The 17,500-nt window shown below is 52.8% G+C and overlaps 6 protein-coding genes across 8 annotated transcripts in view; 1 reads left to right on the forward strand and 5 right to left on the reverse strand.

The window, feature by feature from the left end:
• The window catches only part of vrk3 (VRK serine/threonine kinase 3), a 5,737-nt gene extending 3,479 nt beyond the window's left edge, over positions 1–2,258 (reverse strand). For both annotated transcript variants that reach the window (XM_028968918.1, XM_028968917.1), the window contains exon 1: positions 1,871–2,258. In XM_028968918.1, the coding sequence (XP_028824751.1) occupies positions 1,871–2,015 (145 nt within the window). In that variant the 5' untranslated portion in view covers positions 2,016–2,258. The remainder of the gene's footprint in view (positions 1–1,870) is intronic.
• A 153-nt stretch (positions 2,259–2,411) lies between these two features.
• On the reverse strand, positions 2,412–6,174 carry LOC114783429 (uncharacterized). Its single transcript, XM_028968919.1, has 4 exons — positions 5,845–6,174; positions 5,293–5,574; positions 4,526–5,005; positions 2,412–3,390 (listed from the first exon to the last, which is right to left on the reverse strand). Exons 1-4 carry the CDS (start codon positions 6,020–6,022, stop codon positions 3,047–3,049), a joined length of 1,284 nt encoding a protein of 427 aa, XP_028824752.1. The 5' UTR covers positions 6,023–6,174; the 3' UTR covers positions 2,412–3,046.
• A 111-nt stretch (positions 6,175–6,285) lies between these two features.
• Positions 6,286–9,213, reverse strand: LOC114783431 (glucose-fructose oxidoreductase domain-containing protein 2-like). Its single transcript, XM_028968920.1, has 4 exons — positions 9,098–9,213; positions 8,023–8,304; positions 7,377–7,555; positions 6,286–7,277 (listed from the first exon to the last, which is right to left on the reverse strand). The coding sequence occupies exons 2-4, from the start codon at positions 8,273–8,275 to the stop codon at positions 6,615–6,617; spliced, it is 1,095 nt and encodes a 364-aa protein (XP_028824753.1). The 5' UTR covers positions 8,276–8,304; positions 9,098–9,213; the 3' UTR covers positions 6,286–6,614.
• Positions 9,214–9,365: 152 nt separating this feature from the next.
• Positions 9,366–14,427, reverse strand: LOC114783417 (centromere protein T-like). 2 transcript variants are annotated; one of them, XM_028968900.1, is made up of 13 exons: positions 13,826–14,427; positions 13,594–13,705; positions 13,319–13,439; positions 13,142–13,235; positions 12,881–13,020; positions 12,753–12,810; positions 12,534–12,664; positions 11,354–12,451; positions 11,102–11,200; positions 10,919–11,006; positions 10,041–10,199; positions 9,805–9,909; positions 9,366–9,697 (listed from the first exon to the last, which is right to left on the reverse strand). In XM_028968900.1, the coding sequence occupies exons 1-13, from the start codon at positions 13,909–13,911 to the stop codon at positions 9,568–9,570; spliced, it is 2,421 nt and encodes an 806-aa protein (XP_028824733.1). In that variant the 5' UTR covers positions 13,912–14,427; the 3' UTR covers positions 9,366–9,567. The 2 variants fall into 2 exon arrangements, with proteins under 2 accessions (XP_028824733.1, XP_028824734.1); XM_028968901.1 differs by lacking the exons at positions 13,594–13,705; positions 13,826–14,427 and having other exon boundaries at positions 12,881–13,024.
• Positions 14,428–14,567: 140 nt separating this feature from the next.
• LOC114783419 (THAP domain-containing protein 11-like) lies at positions 14,568–15,558 on the forward strand. The gene has a single exon (XM_028968903.1). It carries the CDS (start codon positions 14,654–14,656, stop codon positions 15,215–15,217), a length of 564 nt encoding a protein of 187 aa, XP_028824736.1. The 5' UTR covers positions 14,568–14,653; the 3' UTR covers positions 15,218–15,558.
• The window catches only part of LOC114783418 (conserved oligomeric Golgi complex subunit 4-like), a 5,362-nt gene continuing 3,115 nt past the window's right edge, over positions 15,254–17,500 (reverse strand). The window contains exons 10-19 of the mRNA XM_028968902.1: positions 17,421–17,500; positions 16,983–17,149; positions 16,743–16,905; positions 16,596–16,658; positions 16,396–16,512; positions 16,195–16,287; positions 16,030–16,113; positions 15,829–15,930; positions 15,621–15,749; positions 15,254–15,502 (exon numbers count right to left, since the gene is read on the reverse strand). The exon at positions 17,421–17,500 is cut by the window's right edge and continues 39 nt beyond it. Of these exons, the coding sequence (XP_028824735.1) occupies positions 15,368–15,502; positions 15,621–15,749; positions 15,829–15,930; positions 16,030–16,113; positions 16,195–16,287; positions 16,396–16,512; positions 16,596–16,658; positions 16,743–16,905; positions 16,983–17,149; positions 17,421–17,500 (1,133 nt within the window). The 3' untranslated portion in view covers positions 15,254–15,367. The remainder of the gene's footprint in view (positions 15,503–15,620; positions 15,750–15,828; positions 15,931–16,029; positions 16,114–16,194; positions 16,288–16,395; positions 16,513–16,595; positions 16,659–16,742; positions 16,906–16,982; positions 17,150–17,420) is intronic.

Below are 17,500 nucleotides of genomic sequence, written 5' to 3' on the forward strand. Positions count from 1 at the left end.
CATCACCAACCCTGCACTGACACCACCTACAGGAGCACTCCACCCTGAAAGGGGGTCCCTCTCTGTATCACTCCTTCCCAAGGTGTGTGGTCATGTGTTGGTGTGTGGAAACGTGTGCGGTAACATGTAGGTGTGCGGTAGCGTGTCGGTGTGCGGTAGGGTGTACGGTAACATGTCGGTGTGGGGAAACATGTGCGGTAACGTGTTGGTGTGTGGTAACATGTTGTGTGCGGTAACGTGTCGGTGTGTGGTAACATGTGCGGTAACATGTTGTGTGTGGTAACGTGTGTGGCAACGTGTTGGTATGTGGTAATGTGTGCGGTAGCGTGTTGGTGTGTGGTAACGTGTTGGTGCGTGCTAACATGTTGTGTGTGGTAACGTGCGTGGCAACGTGTTGGTGTGTGGTAACGTGTCGTGTGTGGTAAGCTGCGTGTCAACTTGGTGCGTGGTAACATGTTGTATGTGGTAGCGTGTCGGTGTGAAGTAACATGTAGATGTGTGGTAATGTGTGAGGTAACGTGTCGGTGTGCTGTAACGTGTGCAGTAGCGTGTTGGTGTGTGGTAACATGTGTGGTAACGTGAGTGGCAACGTGTTGGTGCATGGTAACATGTTGTTTGCGGTAATGTGTGTGTGTTAACATGCTCGGTAACATGTGTGCGGTAACGTGCGTGGTAACATGTGTGCGGTAACGTGTCGGTGTGTGGTAACATGTGCGGTAACGTGCATGGCAACGTGCGTGGCAACGTGTTGGTGTGTGGTAATGTGTGCGGTAAAGTGTCGGTGTGTGGTAACATGTGCGGTAACATGTTGTGTGTGGTAACATGCGTGGTAACATGTTGTGTGTGTGGTAACATGTGTGCGGTAACGTGTCGGTGTGTGGTAACATGTGCGGTATCGTGTGTGGTAACGTGCGTGGCAACGTGCGTGGCAACGTGTTGGTGTGTGGTAATGTGTGCGGTAACGTGTCGGTGTGTGGTAACGTGCGATAACATGTTGTGTGTGGTAACATGCGTGGTAACATGTTGTGTGCGGTAACGTGCGTGGTAACGTGTCGGTGTGTGGTAACGTGCGGTAACATGTTGTGTGTGGTAACATGCGTGGTAACATGTTGTGTGCGGTAACGTGCGTGGTAACGTGTCGGTGTGTGGTAACATGTTGTGTGTGGTAACATGCGTGGTAACATGTTGTGTGCGGTAACGTGCGTGTTAACATGTTGTGTGCGGTAACGTGCGTGGTAACGTGTGCGGTAACGTGTCGGTGCGTGGTAACATGTGCGGTAACGTGTTGGTGCGTGGTAACGTGCGTGGCAGCGCGTCGGTGTGTGGTAACATGTTGTGTGCGGTAACGTGCGTGGTAACGTGTCGGTGTGTGGTAACATGTTGTGTGCGGTAACGTGCGTGGTAACGTGTGCAGTAACGTGTCGGTGCGTGGTAACATGTGCGGTAACGTGTTGGTGTGTGGTAACGTGCGTGGCAGCGTGTCGGTGTGTGGTAACATGTTGTGTGCGGTAACGTGCGTGGTAACATGTCGGTGTGTGGTAACATGTTGTGTGCGGTAACGTGCGTGGTAACGTGTCGGTGTGTGGTAACATGTTGTGTGCGGTAACGTGCGTGGTAACGTGTGCGGTAACGTGTCGGTGCGTGGTAACATGTGTGGTAACGTGTTGGTGTGTGGTAACGTGTGCGGCAACGTGTCGGTGTGTGGTAACATGCGCGGTAACATGTTGTGTGTGGTAACGTGTCGGTGTGTGGTAATGTGTCGGTGTGTGGTAACATGCGCGGTAACATGTTGTGTGTGGTAACGTGTCGGTGTGTGGTAATGTGTCGGTGTGTGGTAACATGCGCGGTAACATGTGGGTGTGCGGTTTACTTGTATGAGACTGCTGCTCCCCGCCGCTGGGTGGAGAACCTCCTCCTTCATCTGGTTCCACCGGGAGCTTCTCTCCACAGGAGGGGCAGAACTTGAACGTTGGCTGCAGGCGAGCGCCGCACTGCGGGCAGAAACGGAGCAGCATGTCTCCCCGACAGGTGGTCTAGCACTTCCTGGTCAGTAGGTCCAGCAGCTCCTCCTCAGAAGGACCGTGACCACGCGTGGAGCCGCTCCTCGGATGCCGGGGTGGGTTGGTTAGTGGTTAGTTAGCTGGTTAGTTCTGGGGTGCGGCTGCTGCTTACATGAAGTAGAACTCCGAACTCCAGCAGAACCAACTCTGATTACCCGACATGCTGCTACTGGCCAACTACCGCAGGCAGCGCGCTCCGCTACGTCATACGTCATCACGTCGCGCTTAACACCTACGGAAAGCGAAGTGGCTCTTTTTTTTCTCTCAAACTTCTTTAAAATATAAGAACTTGGACAGCGCAGGTGAGCAAACGGAAGAAAAGAAAAACCGTAGATGTAGTAAAACCACAAGTTTATACAAAGCCACTTGTTTTAATATTTCATTACAGAACGCGTTATCACAACATTACAATCAGATTTACTTATATAGCGGAAGTGCTGACTGTTTTATTTCTCCGAATCTTTCATGGTCTGCAGTGGAAATCGTCATCAGTATAAGAGGGTGTTACCTTCTGGTACCTTCATCTTTATTTCACAGTTCGCATCAGCTCAAAACCAACATGAACACAGCCAAATGAGGAAAAATACAATCCTGAGCTAAATTAGCATGGAACCAGGCATCAGGAGGAGATGCCCTCCTCCTGGGCTCTTTATGTGAAGATGATGAAGTGCAGAGAGGTCCATGGTGGTCCATTTATTGTGGAGAACACCAGGCAGGTGCACGCTGCTTCCTCCACGATCTTCTGAGCTGATCATCAGGGAGCTGCTGTTATAAACCTACTTACCTCAGACGCCCATCAGCACCCTCAACACCCACACACACACACACACACACACACACACTCATCCCACAACTAAACGAGGAGATTCCAGCTCTACAGTCAACAGAATAAAACGGAGGCGGGCTCAGGGGTTTTGTTCCGTTAAAAATGCAAAACAGAAAATGGGAAACGGTCACAGTTTATTTACCTCACCCAGAACGACCAATCATAATGCACCACACCCAAACTCCACCTCTTGTCTCTGAGCAATAAAAACGGCTCGCTCCGCCTCCAGATCCTTCCTGAGTCTATCCAGTTCCTCACGCTCTTTACAAAGCTCCTCCCTCTCTTTGTGGAGCTCCTCCTTCTCCCTACTGAGACCCTCCTTCTCTCTGGCCAGTGCCCTGACGTCCTCCAGGTGGGCGTCCTTCTCCGCCTGCAGCTCTCGGCTCTGCTGCAGTAACTCCCGCTGCTGCTCCAGGCTCCGCCCCTCCTCCCGCTGCACCCGCCGCAGCGCCTCCGTCAGCTCGCGCTCCCGCTGCAGGATCCGCCCCTCGCTCCAATCAGCGGCTACGCAACAGGGGACAAAAAACATCATTGCAGATGATCTCAGAAGAACAAGGTACAAGTGGAAGTGACGTGATCGTCATTCTGAGACACTGCAGCACAGCACACAGTGAAACGTGTCCTCTGTATTTAACCATCACCCTTGGTGAGCAGTGGGCACCATGACAGGCGCCCGGGGAGCAGCGTGTGGGGACGGGACCTTCGTCAAGGGGACCTCAGTGGCACCCCGGCGGTTCGGGATTTGAACCGGCAACCTGATTACGGGGCCGTTTAACTAACCGCTAGGCCACCACTGCCCGCGTTTGAACTCTTCCCAAACAGCGTAAATGTTTGGTAGGTGTTAGTAGCCTAGCAGGTAACACACCAGAAGACCCAGGTTCAAAGCCCACTTACTACCATCGTGTCCCTGAGCAGGACACTTAACCCTGAGTGTCTCCAGGGGGGACTGTCCCTGTCACTACTGACTATAAAGCGCTCTTTATAAGGGCGTCTGGTAAATGCTGTAAATGTAAGTCTGTACCCAGAAAACAATCCTCCTCATTAATATGGACTCTGACATTTCAAAGTGTGTGTGTGTGTGTGGCGAGTTTGGGGTCACTGCTCACTCAGGGTGATGGTTAAATACAGAGGACACATTTCACTGTGTGCATCGTGTGCTGTGCTGCTGTGTATCACATGTGACAATCACTACACTTTAAATGTAAATAATAAGTGAGGAAATTAAGGACAAGTAAAAAGTTGACGACTGCAGGACATTGCACAGCTGGACTTGTCCTCTGCATCATTTTAAACTTTAACATAATTTACATTTACAGCATTTACCAGACGGCCTTATCCAGAGCAACTTACAATCAGTAGTTACAGGGACAGTCTCCCTGGAGACACTCAGGGTTAAGTGTCCTGCTCAGGGACACGATGGTAGTAGGTGGGGTTTGAACCTGGGTCTTCTGGTGTGTTACCCGCTAGGCTACATCACCCAAAGAAACGTAAGAATTAAAAGCGTCTTCAGCTGCTGGTGTATATCGTACAGGGCGGTTCATACGGGACCGGGACATATTTAGTGTATTAAGCAGCGAGACGGGGTAAAGTTGGTATTGTAGTTGTGTAGCGACGTGCGTGAGAAGCGAGGACGTTGTACCTGGGTAGTGGGTGTGCGTTCGAGGGGAGTGGTCTGTCGGGGTCTCGGGGGCGGGTTTCTGGGCGGGCCGGGAGATGGGCGTGTCTGCCGGCGCGCCCTTGCGCGTGGCGGGCCGCTTGACCGCGCTGCCCTCCAGCTGGGCGTGCTGGGTGGGGTGGCGCTTCAGCAGGTGGCGCAGCAGGTTGCTGGTGCTGCTGTGGTACTGCAGCTTGTCCCCGCAGAGCAGGCAGCGGGCGCGCTGCTGCTGCTCCACCTTCTCGTAGTGCGCCCACACCGCGCTCCACTTCCTGGAGGTGGTGGGCGCCGCCACCCTGCCGCCCTCTTCCTCCTCCTCCTCCTCCTCCTGCGGAAGCCTCTCAGCGTGTTGCCCTTCCGTCACCGCCTCGTCCCCCGCCGCCGCGCGGAGGATTCCCTCTATAGCGCCGTCCATCTCGGTGTCGCTTTCCAGCGGTGCCGCGTCGTCCTCCACCACCACCGCCACTGGGGGGGACAAACCAGTCAGCAACATGACCTCTGACCCCCACATCTGGGTCCCTCAGAGTGACTCAGGAGTCACTTGAGTCTGTATGAGTGAGTGTGGCGGTTATGCAACTTTAATGGTAATAATCGGTGTATTTATGCACATGGTGTAGTTAGGATTCAGTTCAATGGAGAGTCGTGACTCACGAGTTATTTAATGGATCCGGGTGAGCTCCACAAACCATGAGACTGTATGAACAAGCCTCGTTATATGTCGGCCGGGATGAAGAGAGTAAAGAGAAGCGAACCTTCCACCACCGCCGCCGCTCCTCCTCCTCCTTCGCCGCCGCTGCTGCTGTTGTTGTTGGGGACACTGGGCTCCGCGGTGCGAGTCGCCCGGTTCCGGGGGCCGCCGTCGGCGAACTCCGTCGGATGCTTGGTCCGCAGGTGGCGCAGCATGTTGGTGGTGTGGCCGAAGTAGAGCACCGTCTTCATGCAGATCATGCACAGAACCCGCTTGTCGTTCTCCGCGTGGAAATAGGACCAGACGACGCTGCGCTTCCGCGCCGCCGCCATTTTGGCCGAGGTGTCTGCGGAGGGGAGAGGAAGAGGAGGAAATACGGCGGCGACAGCGCCCCCAGCGGCGGGGAGGGACACACACACACACACACACACACACAATAACACGACAACCGGCAGCGGCGGAACGGGCAGCCGGACGTTACAGCCGCCGCGGGTCGGTCTGGCGGGCCACCGCGGCTCCCTGGTTTACACCTTCCCGCCGTGAGGCGGAGCTCGTACCCCCGCATTCCCCGGCCTCCCTCCGCGCATGCGCAGACGCGGCGCGACGCGCTGCTTACGGTTGGGCGTGTGGAGCTCGGCGCTGAGCTGTCCCGGGTGTACGGTCCGCAGGTGGCGCAGCATGTTGGTGGTGCGGCCGAAGTGCAGCACGGAGCCGCGGCAGAGGGAGCAGCGGACCTTCTTGTGGTTCTCGGCCTGGAAGAAGGACCAGACGACGCTGCGCTTCTTGCGCTCCATGGCTCAGCTAGCCGCTCCTGATGACGTGCTGCGCGCGGGGGGCGTGTCGTCGCTACGCGGTGTTGTGGGCGGGGCTTGTGCGTTTCGCGCCCTCTACCGGCCACTTGGCCACATAAAATGTACTTACACGGTTTTTAATTATTCATACATTCCAAGAACCATACAATATGTCGATACATGAGTAGAGTGGAATAAACACGTTTTAATGAATTTGTTATTATCATGTGACTATATGTATGAATTTGTCAAGAATGGAGCCTCTGTAAATTAACTTATTTATTCCGCTTATAAATTAACCAGACAAATGTTTAAGGCATCTCCATTAACACACACACACACACACTCTCTACATGAGCCACTCAATTAAATAAAAAGCAACACGCACACACAGGCAGTAGAAAATCACGTTCAGTAGGAGCTTATACAGTACTTCAAATACAGTGTTTCAATTCAAAACACACACACACACACACACACACGTAAAAGAAGCGTTTAGAGTTTTCCAGAACTTCCAAAAATTAAAAACTGCAGCAGCTTCTCAGTTGGCATAACACACTCACACACTCACACACACACACACACACACACACACTCAGTGCGCTGCTGTTAGCTGGTTGTGGTTGGAATCTGCTTCCTGGGTCATGACCTCTACGCTCTCCCACTCTCCGCTGCGATTGGCTCGTTTCACCGCCTCCACCACCGCATGGACGTACAGTCCGTCTTCAAACGATGCGGCCATGGCAACAGGTGGCCGCGCCCATGACCTGCGGTCCTCCTGCGCCTCAAAAGCCAAACGAAGCTGCGTCACCATGGCCACCAGCCCTCTGACAGCCGGCCCCGCCCCTGCCTTGTCACTCAACAGGAGCTCCTCCCTTTGGTCACAGTGACGCTGACCCCACAGCTCCGTTCCCCGAGCAACCAGCCTCCCAGCTGAGCCCACAGCCATCACTTCATGGTGGGCGGAGCCAGGGAGGTTGAAGTTCAGCGTGACGCTGCAAACCACGCCTCCCGACATCAGCATCTGGAAGCAGGCGTAGTCGTCCGCGGTAACCGAGCGAATGCCACCCCCTGCTCTGCCCACAAACGTGCGCAGCATTCCGTGCACACGCAGCGCACGAGAGCCAATCAGGTGGCTCAGCAGGTCAATGATGCACCAGCCAATGGTGTGCAGGCCGCCGCCCCCCATCAGCTCCTCCCACGCCCAGCCGTACGACTGGCTGAGCAGAGAACCGCCGTACACACGCGCCTCACACACCTGCAGCACAGCAAGATGAGAGAAAGTGTGTGTGTGTGTTTCACAGCATCATCAACCACTGTCAGTTAGGTGTGTGTGTGTATGTGTGTGTGTGTTAACCTGCAATTTTCCACAGTAGCCCTCATCCAGAAGCTTCTTCATCAGGACGAACGCTGGAAGAAACCTCAGTGCGTTACCCATAATGCTCAGTAGTTGGGGGTAGTATCTCGCTGCAGCGACCATCTGCATCGCATCAGCACACGATGCGGCCATTTCGCTGATGACATTCTTACCTATACCTAACACACACACACACACACACACACACACTTTCAGGAATCAGCAACACTTCTCTACAGCTCTGCTACTTCGCTACGACTGTGTGTGTGTGTGTGTGTGTGTCACAAGAGAACAGGAAACAGGTCTTTGTGGAGGAATTCACTCAACTAGGCACACAATACTACTCTGTGTAGATGGTGTGATCTTATCGAAGACCAGGGAACGGATCCCGACGCACACACCACCAGATCTGATAAAACAGTTGGAACGCTGGGTGTGTAAACAGCGACATTAAACAGGAAGGAGCTCCGCCCACCACACGGAGAGCAGCAGGGTGGAGCTGCAACAGTTCCATTGCTGGAGTAAAACTGGTACAGAGCTGCCAGACCCTTATTCCAACACCCTGATCAACACTCGACACACCATCCGGAGCAGAAGCCGTGACCTCTAACCTCGTGACCCCCTTTCAGGGTCGTGTGCATCTTACCGAGTGCCTTGACAGCGATCTGTCGTGTGTGAGGCGGGGGCGTGTGAATGCAGACCAGGTGAACGTCAGGGTGCAGCAGGACATCATCTGATTGGTTTGTGGAGAATGGAATGTTCAGCTCTTGTGCAACAGACTCCGCCTCTTCCTGGCTCCTCCCCCACAGCGCCTGCACAGGAAAGCCCTGTTCCCTAAGCAGCGGAACCAGAACCCGCACAGTATGGCCTGTTCCAAACACGCCTACACCTGGGAGCATGGTTCTCACGTACACACACACAGGACAACCTGGAGACAGAAAAACAGAAAAAACGTTCCTTAAAATCACGAATGACATGATCCACACCATCCAAATGCAACCACCCATCACTAAACCCCACCCCACCCATCCCTCTTACACTAAACCCCACCCCACCCATCCCTCTTACACTAAACCCCACACCACCCATTTACATTACATTTACCAGACGCCCTTATCCAGAGCGACTTACAATCAGTCGTTACAGGACAGTCCCCCCTGGAGACACTCAGGGTTAAGTGTCTTGCTCAGGGACACAATGGTTGCAAGTCTTCTGGTTCATAGGCGAACGTGTTAACCACTAGGCTACTACCACCCTATCACTAAACCCCACCCCATCCATCCCTCTTACACCAAACACACACCATTTAGGTTACAGGGACAGTCCCCCATAAGACAAGTGTCCTGCTCAGGGACACGATGGTAGTAAGTAGGGTCTGAACCCCGGATGTTAACCCGCCAGGTCATTACGAGTCGCCCTGACGTCAACCCCCGTGTATTATCACAGCAGGATGATGAAGGGACGCCTCTGGTATATATCTCATCATCAGAGACCAGGGCTGCTTCAGTCCGGACTCTTATCACCCACACGGCCGCGATCTCGGTTCTGGTACCGGACTGGTAGCCTCTTATACGACGCGTTCCGTCAGCGGAACGCCGCGGGTGTTTTCCGGGGTAGGAAACAGCGCAGCGGCGGCCCGAGGTGAACCAAGTTTCCGCCGCTACCGGTGCCACCTTCTCCGCATCCCGGAAAACAGCTCTGAGCTCCGGCCGGACTCTTACCGCGGTCCCGCCGCCCGGATCCGAACGCCAGAACGCAGCGCGCCGACCCGCAGTACAAACCCACGGCCGCCGCTGATGTTCATCCGTCGGTGCGCTTCACGCATGCGCACCACGCACAGCCCCACAAAGATCCGCCACGCCCCTTTCACACACCCAGGGGCGTGGCCACGAGCAGCGAATCACTTCATAAACAGAAGCCAGATTTGAATTTAAAATAAGTATATTATAAAATCAGATTTCATGTTTAATAAATAACAAACCTGATATAGACCACAAAAAATAGTTTATTTCTAGAAGAGAACACAGAAAACAGCACAAACATGTAATAGAGTAATGAAATGACAGGAAAAGGAGCAATAAATGAACTGAAGAAAAAGGAAATTCTGGGTTGTTGATGAAGAATGAAAACATGATGGTGAAGAACCACTTTAATACGATTTTAAAACTTTCTCTCTTTTACACGCACACGGTCAGCGCCGCTGATGGGGAACAACTTTGTTGCCGCTGGTCGCTACGGGGATGAGAAGCTTCCGATACTCAAGAGGCAGGAAGTTCTCAATGAGAACATTCACCGGCAAGCTGTCAGTCACAAAGCCCTGCCTGCAAGGGTACAGAGAGAAAAGTGGATGATCAGAACGCACAGAGAGAGAGAGAGAGAGAGAGAGAGAGAGAGAGAGAGAGAGACAGAGCGCGAGAGATGGTCTTGCCTCCTCATCAGCAGCTCCACATCCTCTCTCTTGATGGTTCTTCTCTTGGCATGAGCAGCAAATGTCTCCAAGTCATCAGAAAGACGATCAAAATACTTCTTCACTCTAAAAACAAATACACAACATATTCAATGTTATTGTGCTGAAAAAAAAAAAAAAAATCACATTCTGCTTCACGTGTAAGTGTGTGTGTGTGTGTGTTTGTGTGTGAGAGAGACAGAAGTTCCGCTTCTTACATGTCCAGGACTACTGGGTAAACATCTCCTGATACTTTAGTCTTGGTGAAATGTTTGAACACGTTCAGGATGTAACCTTTAGAGAGGGCGGGACCTGGGCGAGTTGAGGCAGCAGGGTGTTTCCTCTGCAGGCGGGGCTTTGTGACACAAGGGGTTGGACTGGAAGAAATAAAATCTTTTAATCAAATGGTCCCGTTATGAAAATGTGACTTTGTGAGATGATTTAACATTAATACGAGTTCCCCCAGCCTGTCTATGGTCCTGCAGTGGCTAGAAATGGTGATGGGTGTAAAGCATCATTCTGCTTCACCATTCAGAGAGCGGCAGCTCAGACGTCCGGATCTGGAATTTGTCCCCCTTATGATGTCATAAGGGGAAAAGTTACCTCCCATTTCTCCGCCCAGAGAATTTCCCGCCCCTCCCCTAAAACATAATCTCCACCGACCGTCATGGTTTCCAAACGTGCGAAGCATGCCTGCCTCTCTCGTCCTCATTAGCATGTAAAGCTACAGACACAGAAACAGTGCATCCTGGGAAACCTCATTGTGGCACTGGATCAAAGCGGCTCAAATTCTGCACCGATATGGACCGACATAAAAGCAAAATAAATAATTAAATAAATAAATAGTTCATGATAGGGGACCTTTAAACTGAGCAGCTGTCGGGTAGAACAACCAGAGGATTGTTTACATTGGATTAATAAATAAAAAGTTTTGCAAGAAGTAATGATGAGATGCCCCTGGCGGGCTTAACAGCAGATGAAATGCATTCTGGGTTGGCAGTTGAAGCAAACATTCCAGATTAATGTGGTGAGAGCACTAATTTGAACAATTTGAGGTTACACATCTGAAAACGAACTCAATATGAAATGTGTGGACCTGATGATCACATCTCGGAGGACAGTGGGCGTGGCCATGGCCTCATTCCTCTTCTGTCGAACAAAGGCTGGTGTCTTCATGGACAATTCTGTGAAGACCAAACAAGTACATTTCTCTGACAGCTAAGACCACAGGGAGAAGTTGTGTTTTTCAGGCCTTTTCTGCAGGAGAACACCAAATCACCTTCACTCAGAGCATCTTCTTCCTCTTCCTCTCCTCTTAGAGGAAGAGACAGGGCAGCATCATCATCATCATCATCAAGTTCTCTCTGAAAATGCATACCTTGTAGACAAACAGTACACTGGTTAGCATTATTTTACTGTACAGTACTATGGTCAGTTCCTTTGTTTTAAAGTGCTTCGTAGATAAATATGGTGTGTTAGCAAGTGTGTGTGAGATGTTTTGTATGTTCAGGTATGTTGGACAGGGTGATACCTCTCTCATTTCTCAAAGGTGTCATGCTGTAGCCCCTCATGTCTGCAGTCAACCCACAATCTGCTCCATCCTCAGAGAGGTGTGCCTGGTGGCCAATTTCCATTTCGCCCTCTTCTTCTTCCTCTGACACATCTTCAGGTTCCTCCCCTTTCATCATCTCTGGCTCTTCTTCCTCAAACTGATGCTGAAGAGTCTTGCATTCATTAGTTTCTCCAGACTTTATTTTGTTCAGACTATCCTCTCCCTCTTTATGATAATATGACTCCTGAGCCTGGACATCATGCTCCTTCTCTTCTTCCTGAGTCTGGAGATTGGGTTCTTCCTCCCCCTGAGTCTCCTCTTCTTCTTCCTGAGTCTGGAAATTGGGTTCCTCCTCCTCTTGTTCAGTCATGACATCATGCTCCTCCTCTTCTTCCTGAGTCTGGAGATTAGGCTCCTCCTCCTCTTGTTCTGTCATGACATCATGCTCCTCCTCCTCCCCCTGAGTCTCCTCCTCTTCTTCCTGAGTCTGGAGATTGGGCTCCTCCTCCTGAGTTTCCTCCTCTTCTTCATGAGTCTGGAGATTGGGCTCCTCCTCATCCCCCAGAGTCTCCTCCTCTTCATCCTGAGTCTGGAGATTGGGCTCCTCCTCCTGAGTTTCCTCCTCTTCTTCATGAGTCTGGAGATTGGGCTCCTCCTCCTCCCCCTGAGTCTCCTCCTCTTCTTCCTGAGTCTGGAGATTGGGATCCTCCTCCTCTTGTTCAGTCATGACATCATGCTCCTCCTCCCTCTGAGTTGGAACATGTAATTCGTCCATGTGGATATCTGGTTCCTCAGCTTGAGCTTTAAGCCCCTCCCCTTCCTGAACCCAGGTAGATTCATGCTCTTCTTCTTGCTCAGCCACCATCTCCTCGTCTGTCGCAGGTTGTAAACATTTTTTATCAAGTCCATGCACTTGATCCTCGGGTGTTTCCATGGAGACCGGTAGGTCATAAAGCGCCGTGTTGCACATTATTACATCGGTGGTGATATCGGGCGCAGTGGCATCACTGACACTCAGAGAGAACTTCTGCCACTCAGAATCTCCCAGAGTGTGAGCAGATGGCAACATGGGGGACTCTGTGGAGATACGAACACACAGAGGTTGAGGGAAGCAGATCGTAAATCTAATTTGACAAATGATGCGAGCTCTGAGTCTCACCATAGTTCTCCAGCCGGTTCTGGACGGCCTCATCAAATGCCTTCACACAAACTGGCTTCCGATTGGCTGCCCTTCGTTTCAGACCCACCCTCTCCGAACTGTCATCCACAAAGGGCGTCTTCAGAGTGAGGCTGAGGGTACGGAGGGAACAGAAGGGGACAGTAAACGTCCAGCTCAGAGCCAGGATACACATTCATACCCATTTGAGGCGCTTCATACCATCCTGATCCAGTGGAGACATCACGTGAGACTTCACCAGTCTTCTCCTCCTCGTCCCCTGAGGACAGAAACAGTGGGTACTCCCGCCCTGTGTGGGTGTGTAAGGTGGTAAATGTGGGTTCTCGTACCAAGTTCATGGTCCAGCTGCATCTCAAAGGCTGTAACGTTGAATGCGGGTGGGACCCTCCTCCGGCTCAGCCCCCTGGTGACCCGCGGCAGCGTCTCGGCTGACACGTCAGGCAGGTCGAGTCCAGTCCAGCCTCCCAAGCTGCCTCGGAGAGACAGATGGACACAGAGATGTCAGGAGACATCGCCACCCACTGGTAAGTACTGCTATCAGATGATGGTTATTTAACTTCCTTTTCTGAAGAGCAAACACATATACTCACCTTTGTTGGTTTCCATGGAGACTAGACTCTGTGGAACTTGGTCCCTCCTCATCCTGACCAGGCAGTTCTGTCACCACCAGAGATGCTTCCGCCTCTGTTTCAAACACATGAACGTTGCTGGAGCTACAACACAAACCCAACACCGGTCACATCAACCGTCATCGACAGCGTCCTCACCGGTCAGGATGATGCGCTTCAGCAGAACGCGAGGCGAGATGCTTTCATCCATCAACGGGGGACGCTCCTGTTTCCTGTCCAACAGGGACCGCTTCGCAGGGAGGGGCGAGCGAGACACACTCTGGAACACATGAACACACCGGCCACTCAGGAAGAGGCTCAAGACGGAAGGAATAGGGACCAAACATGAAGCCATAAGTCAGTCGAGACAGACGGACGGACGGACGGAGAGAGACGGACAGAAAGAGACGGATGGACAGAGACAGACGTCTCACCTCTTGCAGTCTGCGCGCGAGTTTGTGTCGTAATGTGACCTGGGGACTCGCGACAGCCCCCACGCTGCGTCTCACGCTTCTCAACGCGTCCTGCCGCCGTCGCTGCGCCTCACTGCAACAAACATTCAACAAACATTCATAACAAACGTAGTTATTAATACTTTTTAACGTAGTTATGAGTAAGGCGGAGTAACGTCAGCGTAGTTACGGGTACCAAATAATGAAACGTTACCTCCGCACTACCGGAGAGCGCGGCGGCTCTGTCTGTAGCACGTTCTGAAGGAGGAAGCGGGCCGACACGTCCTCCTCGGAGTCCATTTTCTCTTCCGACAAACAAAATCTCCACAGACACGAGAAAAACACACAAAAAACCTACAAACCGGCTGCAGTGTTGACGCTCAGGCCAAACCGCGCCCGCCCGTAGGATTCAAGTAAATCTCGCGAGATTTACTGTGGAACTGTGGGAAATGTAGTCCGCGTAGTCCACAGAGATTATTTTACACTTGTTTAAATACGATCGAAACTCTGTATAATTATGAAATTGGCGAATTAAACGTGAGAGTCATCAAATTTGAATGATAATAATAAATGCCCTGATATGTACGAGCGAAATGGGATTTTAAATTCTGGCTTTCAGGGACAACATAGGTAGCTACCAAAATGTGTAATGTAAACAAAGGTGGTGCCACCCCCTAAAATTCTTATATATTTCGGTCGTCTCCGACCCTGTGTAAAACCATTAAATTGTAATATTTGGTTATGTTTCCAATATTTGCATATTGGTTCACTTGAATATTTGCAATATTAAGGTCTACAGCAGTCGCTCAAGCATTTCACTGCATATCGTACCGTCTAAAATAAATAGAATTTGAATTCGACCACGTCCGGCGACCTGCAGAACCAGCCGAACCCAACGACACGGCGCGGCTCTGCCAGGACTTCCGGTCTGAAAGCCAAACCGGAAGTCGTAAGCATTGTGGGACGTGTAGTTCCGCTAATGGCCGCCGGCGACTGAAACGGAGCCCGAACCCGCAGAAGTTCGGGCAGAACCGCCGCCGCCATGCCCGGCTTCACCTGCTGCGTGCCCGGTTGCTACAGCAACTCGCACCGGGACCGCGAGCTGCGCTTCTACACCTTCCCCAAGGACCCGGCGCAGCGCGATCTCTGGCTGCGGAACGTGTCCCGGGCGGGGGTCAGCGGCTGCTTCAGCGCCTTCCAGCCGACCACCGGGCACCGCGTGTGCAGCGCGCACTTCAGCGGCGGCCGCAAGACGTACAACGTGCGCGTGCCCACCGTCTTCCCGCTGCGCGGCGTCAACGAGCGCGCGAACCGGCGCGGCAAGCCGCGGAAGGCGCGCGCGGCCGCCGACGGCGCGGGTCCGAGCGGCGCCGGCGTGGGCGTGGCCGCCCGGCGCGCCCCCGACCACTCGTACTCCCTGACCACGGGCACGACGTGCGCCGAGCTGCGGAAGAAGCTGAACGAGCAGCGCGACATCCTGGCGCTGATGGAGACCAAGATGAAGGAGATGAAGGGCACCATCCGCGCGCTGCGCGGCACCGAGGCGCGCCTCCAGGACGAGCTGCGCGAGCGCGACCGCCTGCTGACCCCGGGCTGCCCCCCGTGACCGGACTTGGACATGTATTTACACTCAGACACTCAGCAGCGTTGAGAGTTTTAATGGAAAAGCAACCATACACAACCATACTTTCGCAGCATCATCTGTCGTAGAATGTGGCCGTGTGTGCGTGTGTGTGCGCGTGCGTGCATGTGTGTGTTACAAGCGCAGCCTCTTGATGTCTTCGCTGCGGAAGTCCACTCTGAGAGCCAGCACCTGTCGCACCTCTGCAGGGGTCAGGCGCCAGGTGAGGGGGGCGGAGTTTGGTCCCCAGTAATCCAGGATTTCAGTAACCTACACACACAGCATCCCAGTCAGCATTCCTCGCCTGAACGGTGACATTAAACCAGTCGAACGCATCCGACATGGAAGCATCTCCGTGTGAGTGTGGTTTTTGTTGTTTTTTTTTTACCCTCTCCAGGTTCAGGATCGTCGCCATCTGTGTGAGCCGCGCAAATTTGTCTCTGATGGTCCAGGACGTGACGGAGGACAGATATGCCACCAGGGAGCGCAGCTCCTTGTCAAACTGCAGCCCCCCCAGCTGTGGGGACAGACAGGCAGACAGGTGAAAGGTCACGCCGTGCCACAACGCCACCGGAGCGTGTGTGCTTGATACGAACTCTGCTGAAGGTGCACTTGAAGACGGTCTTCTCCATCTCCGTGGTAATGAGATTAGTCATCAGGCTGGTCAGAGTGTCGTAGATGACGGGAGACAGCGCCACCTGCGGGGAGGGGACAGGAAGCGGGTGAACAATGTCCCGTCCTGACGCCACATTCCCATTTCTAGCTGATGAGTGTGAGGTTCCAGGTCAGGTTCCTACCTTGAACTCGACCATGAGCTGCTCCAACTGGACAATGAGCTGCTGAACCCAGGGGTCGTTCGCTTCATAATCCGAAAACTCCTCCTACAAAACACGGGACACCCTGCTTCACGTGCTGCGGTCTCCGTGTGTGTGTGTGTGTGTGTGTGTGTGTGCGCGCGTCACCTCTTCGATGTTGTGAGAGACCGACAGGAAGTTGCTGATCCAGGGTTTAACCTGCGGCTTGATGGCAGAGTTGTTCAGCTCTAAAAGCCCCTCCTACCAACACAACAAACCAATCAAATGCACGTCTCTCACAGACACACACACACACACACACACGGTGAAGAAGTGCATCAGCCACGCCCACACTCACACACACCTTACCTGCAGAAGATCTTTAAATTTGCTGGACGTGTTGACCAGATCAGACAGACAGCTGTCAATCTTGGCCTGGGCCTGGTCAGACCCCGCCCCCTGACTGAACAACTTGGAACAGTCGCTCTGTGGAGGACGAGGACAGATTAAACACTCTACACACACACACCGTGGCCATGACTGTGTGTGTGTGTGTGTGTGTGTTGCACCTCCAGGCTTTTCTTCAGAGTGCTGATGTTCTCGCTGCAGACGTCCACGTTGTTCAGAGTGACCTGTACACACCAGGCGGCGCATCAGTCCCCTCGTGACATTAACTGCTCCGTATCGCGCGTGTGCGTGTGTGTGTGTGTACTCACCAGATAGGCGTGTTTCGCCTGCTCCTGGCTGTCGATGTGTGTGTGTATTTTGCCGTGTTGTAAGCTGCTCTGCATCAGACTCACGGCGCTGCTGACGCCCCTCTGCAGGTCAGCCAGCGTGCTGCCGGGGTAACCGACCCGTAACCGAGCAACCAGAACCTCCCTACACACGCTGACTGTTAGACCTGGATGATTTTACGGGGTGTGTGTGTGTGTGTGTGTGGGTGTGCGAGTGAGCACCTGAAATCAGTCTCCAACACACTGGTCGCGTGGTTTATCATTGCACACAGACAGTCAGACGAGCTGCTGCTGAGGGCGCGGCTGATGCACTTCTTCACGATGTAGAAGGTGTCGTCCACCATGCTGGAGGTCAGCTGACCCGCCTCCCAGGTGTCCATGGCGACCGCCTGAACAAACACACACACACACACACACAGTCCACAAACATTTTACATTTACAGCCTTTACCAGACGCCCTTATCCAGAGCGACTTACAATCAGTATTTACAGGGACAGTCCCCCCCTGGAGCAATTTAGGGTTAAGTGTCCTGCTCAGGGACACGATGGTAGTAAGTGGGATTCGAACCCGGGTCTTCTGGTTCATAGGCGAGTGTGTTACCCGCTAGGTCTACCACCACAAACAGCAACACTATAACCCCAAGCCACCTGTGTGTGTACCTTGTTAATAGTTTCCCTCATGTAGTACTCCTCCATTGGAACGTAGTAGCCAATCAGCTCCTGCATACGACAACTCAGCT

Source organism: Denticeps clupeoides, unplaced genomic scaffold, assembly GCF_900700375.1.
Source record: "Denticeps clupeoides unplaced genomic scaffold, fDenClu1.1, whole genome shotgun sequence".
NCBI classification, from domain to species: domain Eukaryota; kingdom Metazoa; phylum Chordata; class Actinopteri; order Clupeiformes; family Denticipitidae; genus Denticeps; species Denticeps clupeoides.

Coding starts and splice junctions, on each gene's coding strand:
- LOC114783429 (XM_028968919.1), bottom strand. CDS start 6,022: ATGGAGCGCAAGAAGCGCAGCGTCGTCTGGTCCTTCTTCCAGGCCGAG. Junction 5,575..5,844: donor CGAGCTCCACACGCCCAACC/GTAAGCAGCGCG, acceptor TCCCCTCCGCAG/ACACCTCGGCCAAAATGGCG. Junction 3,391..4,525: donor AACGCACACCCACTACCCAG/GTACAACGTCCT, acceptor CCTGTTGCGTAG/CCGCTGATTGGAGCGAGGGG.
- LOC114783431 (XM_028968920.1), bottom strand. CDS start 8,275: ATGCTCCCAGGTGTAGGCGTGTTTGGAACAGGCCATACTGTGCGGGTT. Junction 7,556..8,022: donor GATCGCTGTCAAGGCACTCG/GTAAGATGCACA, acceptor TGTGTGTGTTAG/GTATAGGTAAGAATGTCATC. Junction 7,278..7,376: donor GCTACTGTGGAAAATTGCAG/GTTAACACACAC, acceptor GCTGTGCTGCAG/GTGTGTGAGGCGCGTGTGTA.
- LOC114783417 (XM_028968900.1), bottom strand. CDS start 13,911: ATGGACTCCGAGGAGGACGTGTCGGCCCGCTTCCTCCTTCAGAACGTG. Junction 13,440..13,593: donor TCGCGCGCAGACTGCAAGAG/GTGAGACGTCTG, acceptor CATGTGTTCCAG/AGTGTGTCTCGCTCGCCCCT. Junction 10,200..10,918: donor CTCCGAGATGTGATCATCAG/GTCCACACATTT, acceptor TATTTCTTCCAG/TCCAACCCCTTGTGTCACAA.
- LOC114783419 (XM_028968903.1), top strand. CDS start 14,654: ATGCCCGGCTTCACCTGCTGCGTGCCCGGTTGCTACAGCAACTCGCAC.